The sequence below is a fragment of the Triticum aestivum genome, chromosome 6A (assembly GCF_018294505.1).
Source record: "Triticum aestivum cultivar Chinese Spring chromosome 6A, IWGSC CS RefSeq v2.1, whole genome shotgun sequence".
Classification (NCBI taxonomy): Eukaryota; Viridiplantae; Streptophyta; class Magnoliopsida; order Poales; family Poaceae; genus Triticum; species Triticum aestivum.
In genome coordinates this window covers 614004658-614016959 of record NC_057809.1, presented here as the reverse complement: position 1 = coordinate 614016959, position 12302 = coordinate 614004658, and the positions used below count along the sequence as shown (strand labels likewise).

Here is a 12302-nt window from a genome sequence, read left to right as displayed (position 1 = left end):
ACTGGGTGATTATAAAGGAGTATTACAGGTGGCTCCAAAGGTAGATGTTGGGTTGGCGTATTTCGAGATTAGGATTTGTCACTCCGATTGTCGGAGAGGTATCTCTGGGCCCTCTCGGTAATGCACATGACATAAGCCTTGCAAGCACTGCAACTAATATGTTAGTTGTTAGATGATGTATTACGGAACGAGTAAAGAGACTTGTCAGTAACGAGATTGAACTAGGTATTGGATATCGACGATCGAATCCCGGGCAAGTAACATACCGATGACAAAGGGAACAACGTATGTTGTTATGCGGTCTGACCGATAAATATCTTCGTAGAATATGTAGGAGCCAATATGGGCATCCAGGTCCCGCTATTGGTTATTGACCGGAGACGTGTCTCGGTCATGTCTACATTGTTCTCGAACCGTAGGGTCCGCACGCTTAATGTTACGATGGCAGTTATTATGAGTTTATGCATTTTGATGTACCGAAGTTAGTTCGGAGTCCCGGATGTGATCACGGACATGACGAGGAGTCTCGAAATGGTCGAGACATAAAGATTGATATATTGGAAGCCTATATTTGGACATCGGAATTGTTCCGGGTGAAATCGGCATTTTACCGGAGTACCGGGGGGGGGGGTTACCGGAACCCCCCGGGGGGTTATTGGGCCAACATGGGCCTTAAGGGAGAAGAGGAGAGGAGGCAAGAGGTGGCCGCGCGCCCCTCCCCTTCCTAGTCCGAATAGGACAAGGGAAGGGGGCCGGCGCCCCCCCCCCCCTTTCCTTCCTCTCTTCCTCCTATTCTCCCCCTTCTCTCCTAGTCCAACTAGGAGTCCTACTCCCAGTGGGAGTAGGACTCCCCTTGGCGCGCCACACCTTGGCCGGCCGCCTCCTCCCCTTGCTCCTTTATATACGGGGGCAGGGGGCACCCCAAGACACACAAGTTGATCCTTGAGATCGTTCCTTAGCCGTGTGCGGTGCCCCTGCCACCATATTCCACCTCGATCATATCGTTGCAGTGCTTAGGCGAAGCCCTGCGTCGGTAGAACATCAAGATCGTCACCACGCCGTCGTGCTGACGGAACTCCTCCCCGAAGCTTTGCTGGATCGGAGCCCGGGGATCGTCATCGAGCTGTACGTGTGCTAAGAACTCGGAGGTGCCGGAGTAACGGTGCTTGGATCGGTCGGACCGGGAAGAAGACGTACGACTACTTCCTCTACGTTGTGTCAACGCTTCCGTTGCGATCTACAAGTGTACGTAGATCAGACTCTCCCCCTCGTTGCTATGCATCACCATGATCTTGCGTGTGCGTAGGAAATTTTTTGAAATTACTACGTTCCCCAACAGTGGCATCCGAGCCTAGGTTTTATGGTTTGATGTTATTTGCACGAGTAGAACACAAGTGAGTTGTGGGCGATACAAGTCATACTGCATACCAGCATGTCATACTTTGGTTTGGCGGTATCGTTGGACGAGACGACCCGGACCAACCTTACGCGTACGCTTACGCGAGACCGGTTCCCTCGACGTGCTTTGCACATAGATGGCTTGCGGGCGACTGTCTCTCCAACTTTAGTTGAACCGAGTGTGGCTACGCCCGGTCCTTGAGAAGGTTAAAACGGAGTCTATTTGACAAACTATCGTTGTGGTTTTGATGCGTAGGTGAGATGAGTTCTTGCTTAAGCCCGTAGAAGCCACGTAAAACTTGCAACAACAAAGTAGAGGACGTCTAACTTGTTTTTGCAGGGCATGTTGTGATGTGATATGGTCAAGGCATGATGTTGATTTTATTGTATGAGATGATCATGTTTTGTAACCAAGTTATCGGCAACTGGCAGGAGCCATATGGTTGTCGCTTTATTGTATGCAATGCAATCGCGATGTAATGCTTTACTTTATTGCTAAGCGGTAGTGATAGTCGTGGAAGCATAAGATTGGCGAGACGACAACGATGCTACGATGGAGATCAAGGTGTCGCGCCGGTGACGATGGTGATCATGACGGTGCTTCGGAGATGGAGATCACAAGCACAAGATAATGATGGCCATATCATATCACTTATATTGATTGCATGTGATGTTTATCTTTTATGCATCTTATCTTGCTTTGATTGACGGTAGCATTATAAGATGATCTCTCACTAAATTATCAAGAAGTGTTCTCCCTGAGTATGCACCGTTGCGAAAGTTCTTCGTGCTGAGACACCACGTGATGATCGGGTGTGATAGGCTCTACGTTCAAATACAACGGGTGCAAAATAGTTGCACACGCGGAATACTCAGGTTATACTTGACGAGCCAAGCATATACAGATATGGCCTCGGAACACGGAGACCGAAAGGTAGAGCGTGAATCATATAGTAGATATGATCAACATAATGATGTTCACCGATGAAACTACTCCATATCACGTGATGATCGGACATGGTTTAGTTGATTTGGATCACGTGATCACTTAGAGGATTAGAGGGATGTCTCTCTATGTGGGAGTTCTTAAGTAATATGATTAATTGAACTTAAATTTATCATGAACTTAGTACCTGATAGTGTCTTGCTTGTTTATGTTGATTGTAGATAGATGGCTCGTGCTGTTGTTCCGTTGAATTTTAATGCGTTCCTTGAGAAAGCAAAGTTGAAAGATGATGGTAGCAATTACACGGACTGGGTCCGTAACTTGAGGATTATCCTCATTGCTGCACAGAAGAATTACGTCCTGGAAGCACCGCTGGGTGCCAGGCCTGCTGCTGGAGCAACACCAGATGTTCTGAACGTCTGGCAGAGCAAAGCTGATGACTACTCGATAGTTCAGTGTGCCATGCTTTACGGCTTAGAATCGGGACTTCAACGACATTTTGAACGTCATGGAGCATATGAGATGTTCCAGGAGTTGAAGTTAATATTTCAAGCAAGTGCCCGGATTGAGAGATATGAAGTCTCCAATAAGTTCTATAGCTGCACGATGGAGGAGAACAGTTCTGTCAGTGAGCATATACTCAAAATGTCTGGGTATAACAATCACTTGATTCAGATGGGAGTTAATCTTCCAGATGATTGCGTCATTGACAGAATTCTCCAATCACTGCCACCAAGCTACAAGAGCTTCGTGATGAACTATAATATGCAAGGGATGAACAAGACTATTCCCGAGCTCTTCGCAATGCTGAAAGCTGCGGAGGTGGAAATCAAGAAGGAGCATCAAGTGTTGATGGTTAACAAAACCACTAGTTTCAAGAAAAAGGGCAAAGGGAAGAAGAAGGGGAACTTCAAGAAGAACGGCAAGCAAGTTGCTGCTCAGGAGAAGAAACCCAAATCTGGACCTAAGCCTGAAACTGAGTGCTTCTACTGCAAGCAGACTGGTCACTGGAAGCGGAACTGCCCCAAGTATTTGGCGGATAAGAAGGATGGCAAGGTGAACAAAGGTATATGTGATATACATGTTATTGATGTGTACCTTACTAATGCTCGCAGTAGCACCTGGGTATTTGATACTGGTTTTGTTGCTAATATTTGCAACTCGAAACAGGGACTACGGATTAAGCGAAGATTAGCTAAGGACGAGGTGACGATGCGCGTGGGAAACGGTTCCAAAGTCGATGTGATCGCGGTCGGCACGCTACCTCTACATCTACCTTCGGGATTAATATTAGACCTAAATAATTGTTATTTGGTGCCAGCGTTGAGCATGAACATTATATCTGGATCTTGTTTAATGCGAGACGGTTATTCATTTAAATCAGAGAATAATGCTTGTTCTATTTATATGAGTAATATCTTTTATGGTCATGCACCCTTGAAGAGTGGTCTATTCTTGTTAAATCTCGATAGTAGTGATACACATATTCATAATGTAGAAGCCAAAAGATGCAGAGTTGATAATGATAGTGCAACTTATTTGTGACACTGCCGTTTAGGTCATATCGGTATAAAGCGCATGAAGAAACTCCATACTGATGGACTTTTGGAACCACTTGATTATGAATCACTTGGTACTTGCGAACCGTGCCTCATGGGCAAATGACTAAAACACCGTTCTCCGGTACTATGGAGAGAGCAACAGATTTATTGGAAATCATACATACCGATGTATGTGGTCCGATGAATATTGAGGCTCGTGGCGGATATCGTTATTTTCTCACCTTCACAGATGATTTAAGCAGATATGGGTATATCTACTTGATGAAACACAAGTCTGAAACATTTGAAAAGTTCAAGGAATTTCAGAGTAAAGTTGAAAATCATCGTAACAAGAAAATAAAGTTTCTACGATCTGATCGTGGAGGAGAATATTTAAGTTACGAGTTTGGTGTACATTTGAAAAATTGTGGAATAGTTCCGCAACTCACGCCACCCGGAACACCACAGCGTAATGGTGTGTCCGAACGTCGTAATCGTACTTTACTAGATATGGTACGATCTATGATGTCTCTTACTGATTTACCGCTATCATTTTGGGGATACACTTTAGAGACGGCCGCATTCACGTTAAATAGGGCACCATCAAAATCAGTTGAGACGACGCCTTATGAACTGTGGTTTGGCAAGAAACCAAAGTTGTCGTTTCTTAAAGTTTGGGGTTGCGATGCTTATGTGAAAAAGCTTCAACCTGATAAGCTCGAACCCAAATCGGAAAAATGTGTCTTCATAGGATATCCAAAGGAAACTATTGGATACACCTTCTATCACAGATCCGAAGGCAAGACTTTTGTTGCTAAATTCGGAAAATTTCTCGAGAAGGAGTTTCTCTCGAAAGAAGTGAGTGGGAGGAAAGTAGAACTTGATGAGGTAACTGTACCCGCTCCCTTATTAGAAAGTAGTACATCACAGAAAACTGTTTCTGCGACACCTACACCAATAAGTGAGGAAGTTGATGATAATGATCATGAAACTTCAGAACAAGATACTACTGAACCTCGTAGATCAACCAGAGCAAGATCCGCGCCAGAGTGGTACGGTAATCCAGTTCTGGAAGTCATGCTACTAGATCATGATGAACCTACGAACTATGAAGAAGCGATGGTGAGCCCAGATTCCGCAAAGTGGCTTGAGGCCATGAAATCTGAGATGGGATCCATGTATGAGAACAAAGTATGGACTTTGGTTGACTTGCCTGATGATCAGCAAGCAATTGAGAATAAATGGATCTTCAAGAAAAATACTGACGCTGACGGTAATGTTACTGTCTATAAAGCTCGACTTGTTGCAAAAGGTTTTCGACAAGTTCAAGGGGTTGACTATGATGAGACATTCTCACCCGTAGCGATGCTTAAGTCTGTCAGAATCATGTTAGCAATTGCCGCATTTTATGATTATGAAATTTGGCAGATGGATGTCAAAACTGCATTCCTGAATGGATTTCTCGAAGAAGAGTTGTATATGATGCAACCGGAAGGTTTTGTCGATCCAAAGGGAGCTAACAAAGTGTGCAAACTCCAGCGATCCATTTATCGACTGGTGCAAGCATCTCGGAGTTGGAATAAACGCTTTGATAGTGTGATCAAAGCATTTGGCTTTATACAGACTTTTGGAGAAGCCTGTATTTACAAGAAAGTGAGTGGGAGCTCTGTAGCATTTCTAATATTATATGTGGATGACATATTGCTGATTGGAAATGATGTAGAATTTCTGGATAGCATAAAGGGATACTTGAATAAGAGTTTTTCAATGAAAGACCTCGGTGAAGCTGCTTACATATTGGGCATTAAGATCTATAGAGATAGATCAAGACGCTTAATTGGACTTTCACAAAGCACATACCTTGACAAGATTTTGAAGAAGTTCAAGATGGATCAAGCAAAGAAAGGGTTCTTGCCTGTGTTACAAGGTGTGAAGTTGAGTTAGACTCAATGCCCGACCACTGCAGAAGATAGAGAGAAAATGAAAGATGTTCCCTATGCTTCAGCCATAGGCTCTATCATGTATGCAATGCTGTGTACCAGACCTGATGTGTGCCTTGCTATAAGTTTAGCAGGGAGGTACCAAAGTAATCCAGGAGTGGATCACTGGACAGCGGTCAAGAACATCCTGAAATACCTGAAAAGGACTAAGGATATGTTTCTCGTATATGGAGGTGACAAAGAGCTCACCGTAAGAGGTTACGTTGATGCAAGCTTTGACACTGATCCGGACTACAACCACAAGAAAATCAGCCTAGCCTAGCTACAACACAAGCACTTGTCAACCTGTGTCGATACATCAAGCAATCATTTGAAAAAAGGTTGTATTATTCAAGCAAAGTATTCCTATAACCAGTCAGTCTAATAGTTTGCAAAATAACTTCATAAATATATTTAACACAACTATCCATTTCAGCAGAAAATAATGTCTTTATAGCAGCAGCAACAACAACAACATGGACTAAATGGCTAGCAAGGAGTTTAGTAACATGCACTAATTGAAAAGAGGAGTACCTCAGTTATTCCATTTCAGCTCTCAGCCACATAAGAGCAGTCTCCGGTCTGGCACTCACGAAAATCTCTCGGTTCTAGGGGATCTTGAAGACTCGGAAAGCCTTGACTTCTTCTTCAAGTGTGATCTCCATTGTTTTCAGCAGATCAATGCAGTTTTTGATAGAGTACTCATCCACGACCTTTGGCTTATTCCTCTCATCCTCCACCTGCTTCGTCCTTATGTCCAAGTACTTCTCCATCATTGCAGCCACATCACCATTCGCCCCCCTCCTTCTCTTTGGTTCTTTCTCTTCTCCATTTCTTGAGGGTGCAGTAGCCAAATTTGGTTGAGTTTGCTCGGGCTCCACATCAATGTTTTCTTGCACGTAAACCTCCTCAACATCTTCATCAATCTGCACCCTTTCTCCTCCAAGATTCTCACCATCAACTGATGTTTCTCCTTGATTCTTGCTAGCTCCTCCAAGATTCTCGAGATCTAATTGGGTTGAGCAATGTGATGACTCGATAGAGGTGAAGTTATATGTCCCTTTTGCAGTTTGGCCTACAAGTTAAAGTGACAATCAAATATAAGATTTCAAACTAGAAGAGTAAACAAACATAAAACAATGACATGAGTATATGAATGAAGTTGATAACTAACCATCATGCAATTCTCCCAAAGCTTCAAAAAGAGGGAAGGCTTTTGTCTTGAACTTTCCAACTTTAGGGTGTGACTACATAGTTGACAAGAAAATGATATTGGAGCATGCAACAAGTAATGAAACTTTTAGGGAATAACAATGACATTCTTACTATGATGATGTTTTTCCAAAGTGGTGGATCCGCTAGAATCCTGCACTGCCGGTCATCCCATGAAACGCCGCTTTGCTTCCTTATCTCTTTGATCATCTTGTATTCTCTTTTCAACTCTTTTTCCTTTTCTTGGATTTTCTTCTTCTCGTACCTAGCATAAGGATTCTTTTGGTGGAATTTCTTCACTATCGTATTCCATGCTTCTGAGCTCCATCCATTTTGACCCTTATGTTCAGGTGTATCATGCTCACGAAGCAAGTCCACAAGATCTTTCTCAAGGCTTGCATTCCACTGTGCTCTATCTTCTGCATTTCCACATTGTATGTTAATGTACCTTTTTCTATCTTAACTATTTTGGTTTTAAGCAAATAAAGGGGGTGTTTGTTTCAGGGACTTTTTAGTCCCAGAGACTAGAAAAAGTCCCTAAAAAGTCCCTAGAAACCAAACGGGAGGGACTTTTTCTACAGGGACTAGAAAAAGACTCTATTGGAGAGTCTTTTTTGATTAGTCCCTGGGACTAGAAAAAGTCCTAGGACTTCTGAAACAAACACCCCCAAAGTCCCGACAAGAGAAATAAAGTCACGGCTAGTTTATTACCTTTGGGAGACCCTCTCATCCTCTTTGTCACACTGCTTGTAGGAGGTGATGCTCTATCCCTTTCGACAGCTTTTTTGAGGAGGCTCAACCTTGGTGACCCTCGAGCAGTCATCATAGTGACTTCTGAACAATATTCATGACATGAACAACAGAAAAAAAAACATAAACGTCTACACTATACTTATTACTACTACACTACAAATGACAAGTTATACATGTCGATAATCAGCCCACATTTGATGAGCAATGGCATCTCTAAGGTTGTCGCCTTCATGGTTGATTTGATGATTTTGAGGAATATCACCGTCAGGAAGATCAACAAAATTCATGACAGGTATATTGTTTGGTTGGTTATCTAACCAACGCTCATCTCCTTTTTTAGATCGGATGATGTTATGTAAGATTGCCGCCGCTGCTGGTAGCTTGACTTGGTTCTCTATTCGATGATGCGTGCCCACTTTTAGGATTGGGAACCGCTTCTTCAAGATTCCTAATCCCCGTTCGACGTGATTTCGTAACACGGCATGCCGGAGATTGAATAGCTCGCTGTGATTTTGGGGTCGATGGCGACCGCGTGCAAACTCCTTCAGATGGTACCGAACACCACGATACGGTGCCAAGAAGTAAGGTGTGTTGGCATAACCACCATCAACCAGATAAAACTTGCCCGGAGGTACATGAAACCCACTATTAAGTGCTGACCGGAGAACTTTAGCATCGGTAGCAGATCCCTCCCAGCCACAAGAAATGAAGGTGAAGTTCAGGTCCAAGTCGCACACGACCATAACATTATGGCTTAGGGTCCCTTTCCTATTTCTGAATGGTGCGGCTTTTTCTCCTGAAATTGTTATGGGAACATGTGTCCCATCAATTGCCCCAATGCAGTTCTACAATGAAATACTATAACTTAGCACCTATAACATGAAGAGTAAGTTATCGATGTGGATCAAAGTTGGCGAAGCAAAAACCTGAAAATAAGGAAAGAATCTCGTGTCCGACTGAATCTTCGGATGCACTTGACTGGGATTTGGAGGCTTCAAAAAATGCTTGGAGAGAATAGGGATGATGTCAAAGAAATTCTTCATTTGCCAATGGAAAGTATCCCCGCTGTGACCAAACCGAACTTGAAGGTCTTCAAATGAAGAATTATGGGATAACATCCACAGAAATGATGCTAGTTTCTCTTCGACTTTAATTCTGGTATCTTTCACCAACTTCTCCCTTCGAAGATAATTAGCCAAAGATTTGAAGATACGCGGCTCCATCCTAAATGCTACCCGACAGTTTTTGACGTGCCCTTCGAGTAACTCCTTAACAAACATCTCGCCTGTTAGCGATGATGTATGACGCGGAATCCTCCGCTCCCTAAGAGCAACTCCATCGGTCTCTATCAAATGTAGTGCAGGGAAAACAAATAACATCATTTCGTCATCCTCCTCCTCCCTTTTCCTAACACGATCCCTCATTTCAGGATCCATTCCAAGTCTAAAGAAGAAAAATGTGGCTAGTTATTACTACTACACCAAAACAGTAAGAGTGCAAGTTGTACAAACAAACAGTTTACCAAAAAAAACAACTGTAGTAAGAGCTAAAATTCTTCAACAACTACAATGTCTAGTATGTAAGATATTAACATAGCTCTCAGCTTACCAAAAAAACAGTTTGTAACACAGATCTATCGACCAAACAATAATAACAACCAGTACATGAATAAGGAGAAGATTAAAACAAGAGGATTAATCTACCTTGTCCTTCACGATGCTGCCCAATTCAGGGTCTTGCTGCAGCTGTGAGGCGGCGAAGCTAGCTTATATCTGGCATCATCAAAATATCTGGCATTGGAACATCATCTAACAAAAAGGACAACACTAGAAAAAAAGGACAGCTGCAATGTGTACCAATGAAGAACAGATGATAATCATACACCATGAAGAGAACAATTATATAATCTACCAATGATCATACCCGAAGTATCTTTTGTTCGGACATAAAAAATCTTTGGAAGTATGTGCTCTGCTGCTAACAGAGATTAGGTTCACATACTACATTTTGGGACGAACATCATACTGTACTATCAGCAGCCAGCAACAAAAACAACATGCATTGTTGTTCCTCCAGATTAGATAGTCCTTCTTTATACCAAGAGATAGACTAACAATTATACTACTACTACAATAATTATGTCGAGAAAAATAAAACAAATCCAAATTACTAACACCAAATCGTACTGCTGACTCCATTTACTAACACAAAATTGTACTGCTGACTCCAGTACAAATTACTAACAAGGGGAAGACAGATCTTGACGACCACATTCGGGAAGACAAATCATGAAATAACAATTGATGCTAGTTCCTAGGAAACCCCAAGAAAAGTCTTGACCTTGACGACCACATTCGGGAAGACAGATCAATATTTGTCTAGGTTTTCATGGAGGGGGCAAATCAGTGCTGCTAGAGAGAGAGGCGGTGGGAGGGAGGGGGGGGAGGGAGAGAGAGAACTAACCAGAGATCTCCTCGCCTGCAGCAACCACTTCTCCGGAGCTAGGGTTCTGGCCGCGGGCCCGCGGCAAGGGGGCGGCGGGGGAGATGGGACAATCAGAGGCTAGGGTTCCGGCGGGCTTCGTGGCAGGTCGTCGAAGCAGGAGGGCACCCTCCTCCTCCGGGTAGGTTGCGCCGCCGTCGTCCGCTCGTCCCCGCCGCCTCCTTGCCGCCGCTTCTGTCGCTCGGGAGAGATGAGACGAGCGCCTCGCTCGGGGATTCCTTCCACGGGGTGCTAGTGGATGATGTTTTCCGCGTGGGTTTGGAGGGGTTTGGGCCGAGGAAATACAACGCGGGGCTTAACCGAACGAGAAAAACTGGATGGGCCGGGTTTATTCCCCGGTGGGGGTAATCCCTGCGGACCCGCGTGGATTGAACCCGAAACCTCGCTGGGCTGGGCGTAACCGAACAAGGCCTGCACATACGGACTGCTAGCTTATACATTCCCATTTATCTAAGTTAAATTGGCTTGCACATACGGACTGCTAGCTTACTTACGCAATGCCCTCTTTTCTTCTACTATAAGAAAAACAACGCAGCCACAGACATGGGCTTCATGACAGGTGCGGCGTGCCGCCGCACCTCCACCTTCTAGTAGCAGATTATTTCAACTATAAGTCCTGGGTTTTAAGAGATCCCAGAAGATATCCTGCAGATATCTCTCTTAAGCATTGGAAGGCCTGTCGGTGACGGCGAGCCAACTTGGTGCTCAAAAAAGAGTCAGGTGTAACCTTGATGAACCCTTTCTGAGAGTTCACACCATCTCGCTAGCCCTACATAAAGGGAGGAGAGGTCTGCACAGCGGATCCAAGTTCTATATGGTAAACATCATCATCAAGCTTAGGACTAGATACAAACCCTAGTCGCCGAGTTGCCTCCAAACTCGCCGGGTTCACCATTGTACCATCGGACAAGAACGATTGAATAACACGATGGTACGTATTTACACCAATCTGTATGAATAGATGACTACAAATAATTAACAAGAAAAATCAACATCGGCTCTCTTCAACTTAAAAAGATAGAGCATACGTGAAAGATCTAACGAGGAGAGGTAGTAACTATGTACATGTCCCCAGAAAAAAAAACGCTTTACAAGTTCTTGAACTCCTTGTGCCTTCAAATCTTGTTCTGGATCTTGGGTGCCACGACGAGAGGGTTCTGCTGCGCGATCTTCTCACGGCCGGCCTTTTTGTAGTCGAAGTCGCACGCATGCCCGTCCACGTAGCGGTGCAGCGAGCAGAAGGTGCCACCGCACCTGCAGGCGAACCCCAGCAGCCCCACCTTCTTCTTGCACGCCATGCACCTGGTCGGCTTCTTCGCCGGCGCTTCGGCGGTCGGCACCTCGGCGGCGGCAGCTGCAGAGTGATCCTGCAGGCTCAGCGACGTCTTGAGGTTGAAGGCGAGGTTGGCCGCGTCGTCGGCCTTGACCGTCGTCTTCCCCTCGACGGCGGGGGCAACCATGTCGGTGGCCTTGAGGTGGTCGCGCTAGCACTTGGAGCACATGTTCTCGGTCGCCGCGTTCCCGTAGAACCCGCAGCCGTTCGTGCACAGCACTGCGGTGCCGGCGCCGGCGGCCTGCGTCGGCGACGACTCCTGCCCGTGCGCCATCTATCAGCTCTGATCTTCTGATCGAAAAGGACGCGATCGATCGCTTGTCGTTCGGTTGCTCTTCGTCCTCGTGCGTGGCTTCTCTCTTGACGAGGCCCCGAGGTCGTCATCCCGTGGGCTTTTAAGAGGTCCCGCTACGCCGGGTGACCACAACAGCGTGTCACAGGCGAATTCGGACACGGAGACCGATTTCCAACCCTGGTCGGTCCACACCATACTACGGTGTTCAGTTTTGAACGTGTCCGTTCATTGCCATGAGATATAAAGATTCTATACATCTTTGTAAAATCTACATATATTTTTTAACATAGTACGGATGCAAGCCTCATATATACGCGCATACACTCAATCATATGAACGCACA

At 44.9% G+C, this 12302-nt stretch overlaps 1 protein-coding gene and 1 pseudogene across 1 annotated transcript; both read right to left on the bottom strand.

Annotated features, from left to right (window-relative positions):
* Positions 1–6472: 6472 nt before the first annotated feature.
* On the bottom strand, positions 6473–9315 carry LOC123129823 (uncharacterized). Its single transcript, XM_044549832.1, has 5 exons — positions 9115–9315; positions 7788–7910; positions 7191–7495; positions 7039–7111; positions 6473–6939 (listed from the first exon to the last, which is right to left on the bottom strand). The coding sequence occupies exons 1-5, from the start codon at positions 9263–9265 to the stop codon at positions 6473–6475; spliced, it is 1119 nt and encodes a 372-aa protein (XP_044405767.1). The 5' UTR covers positions 9266–9315.
* Positions 9316–11267: 1952 nt separating this feature from the next.
* On the bottom strand, positions 11268–12017 carry LOC123131407 (zinc finger A20 and AN1 domain-containing stress-associated protein 12-like; annotated as a pseudogene).
* Between the last annotated feature and the right edge of the window lie 285 nt (positions 12018–12302).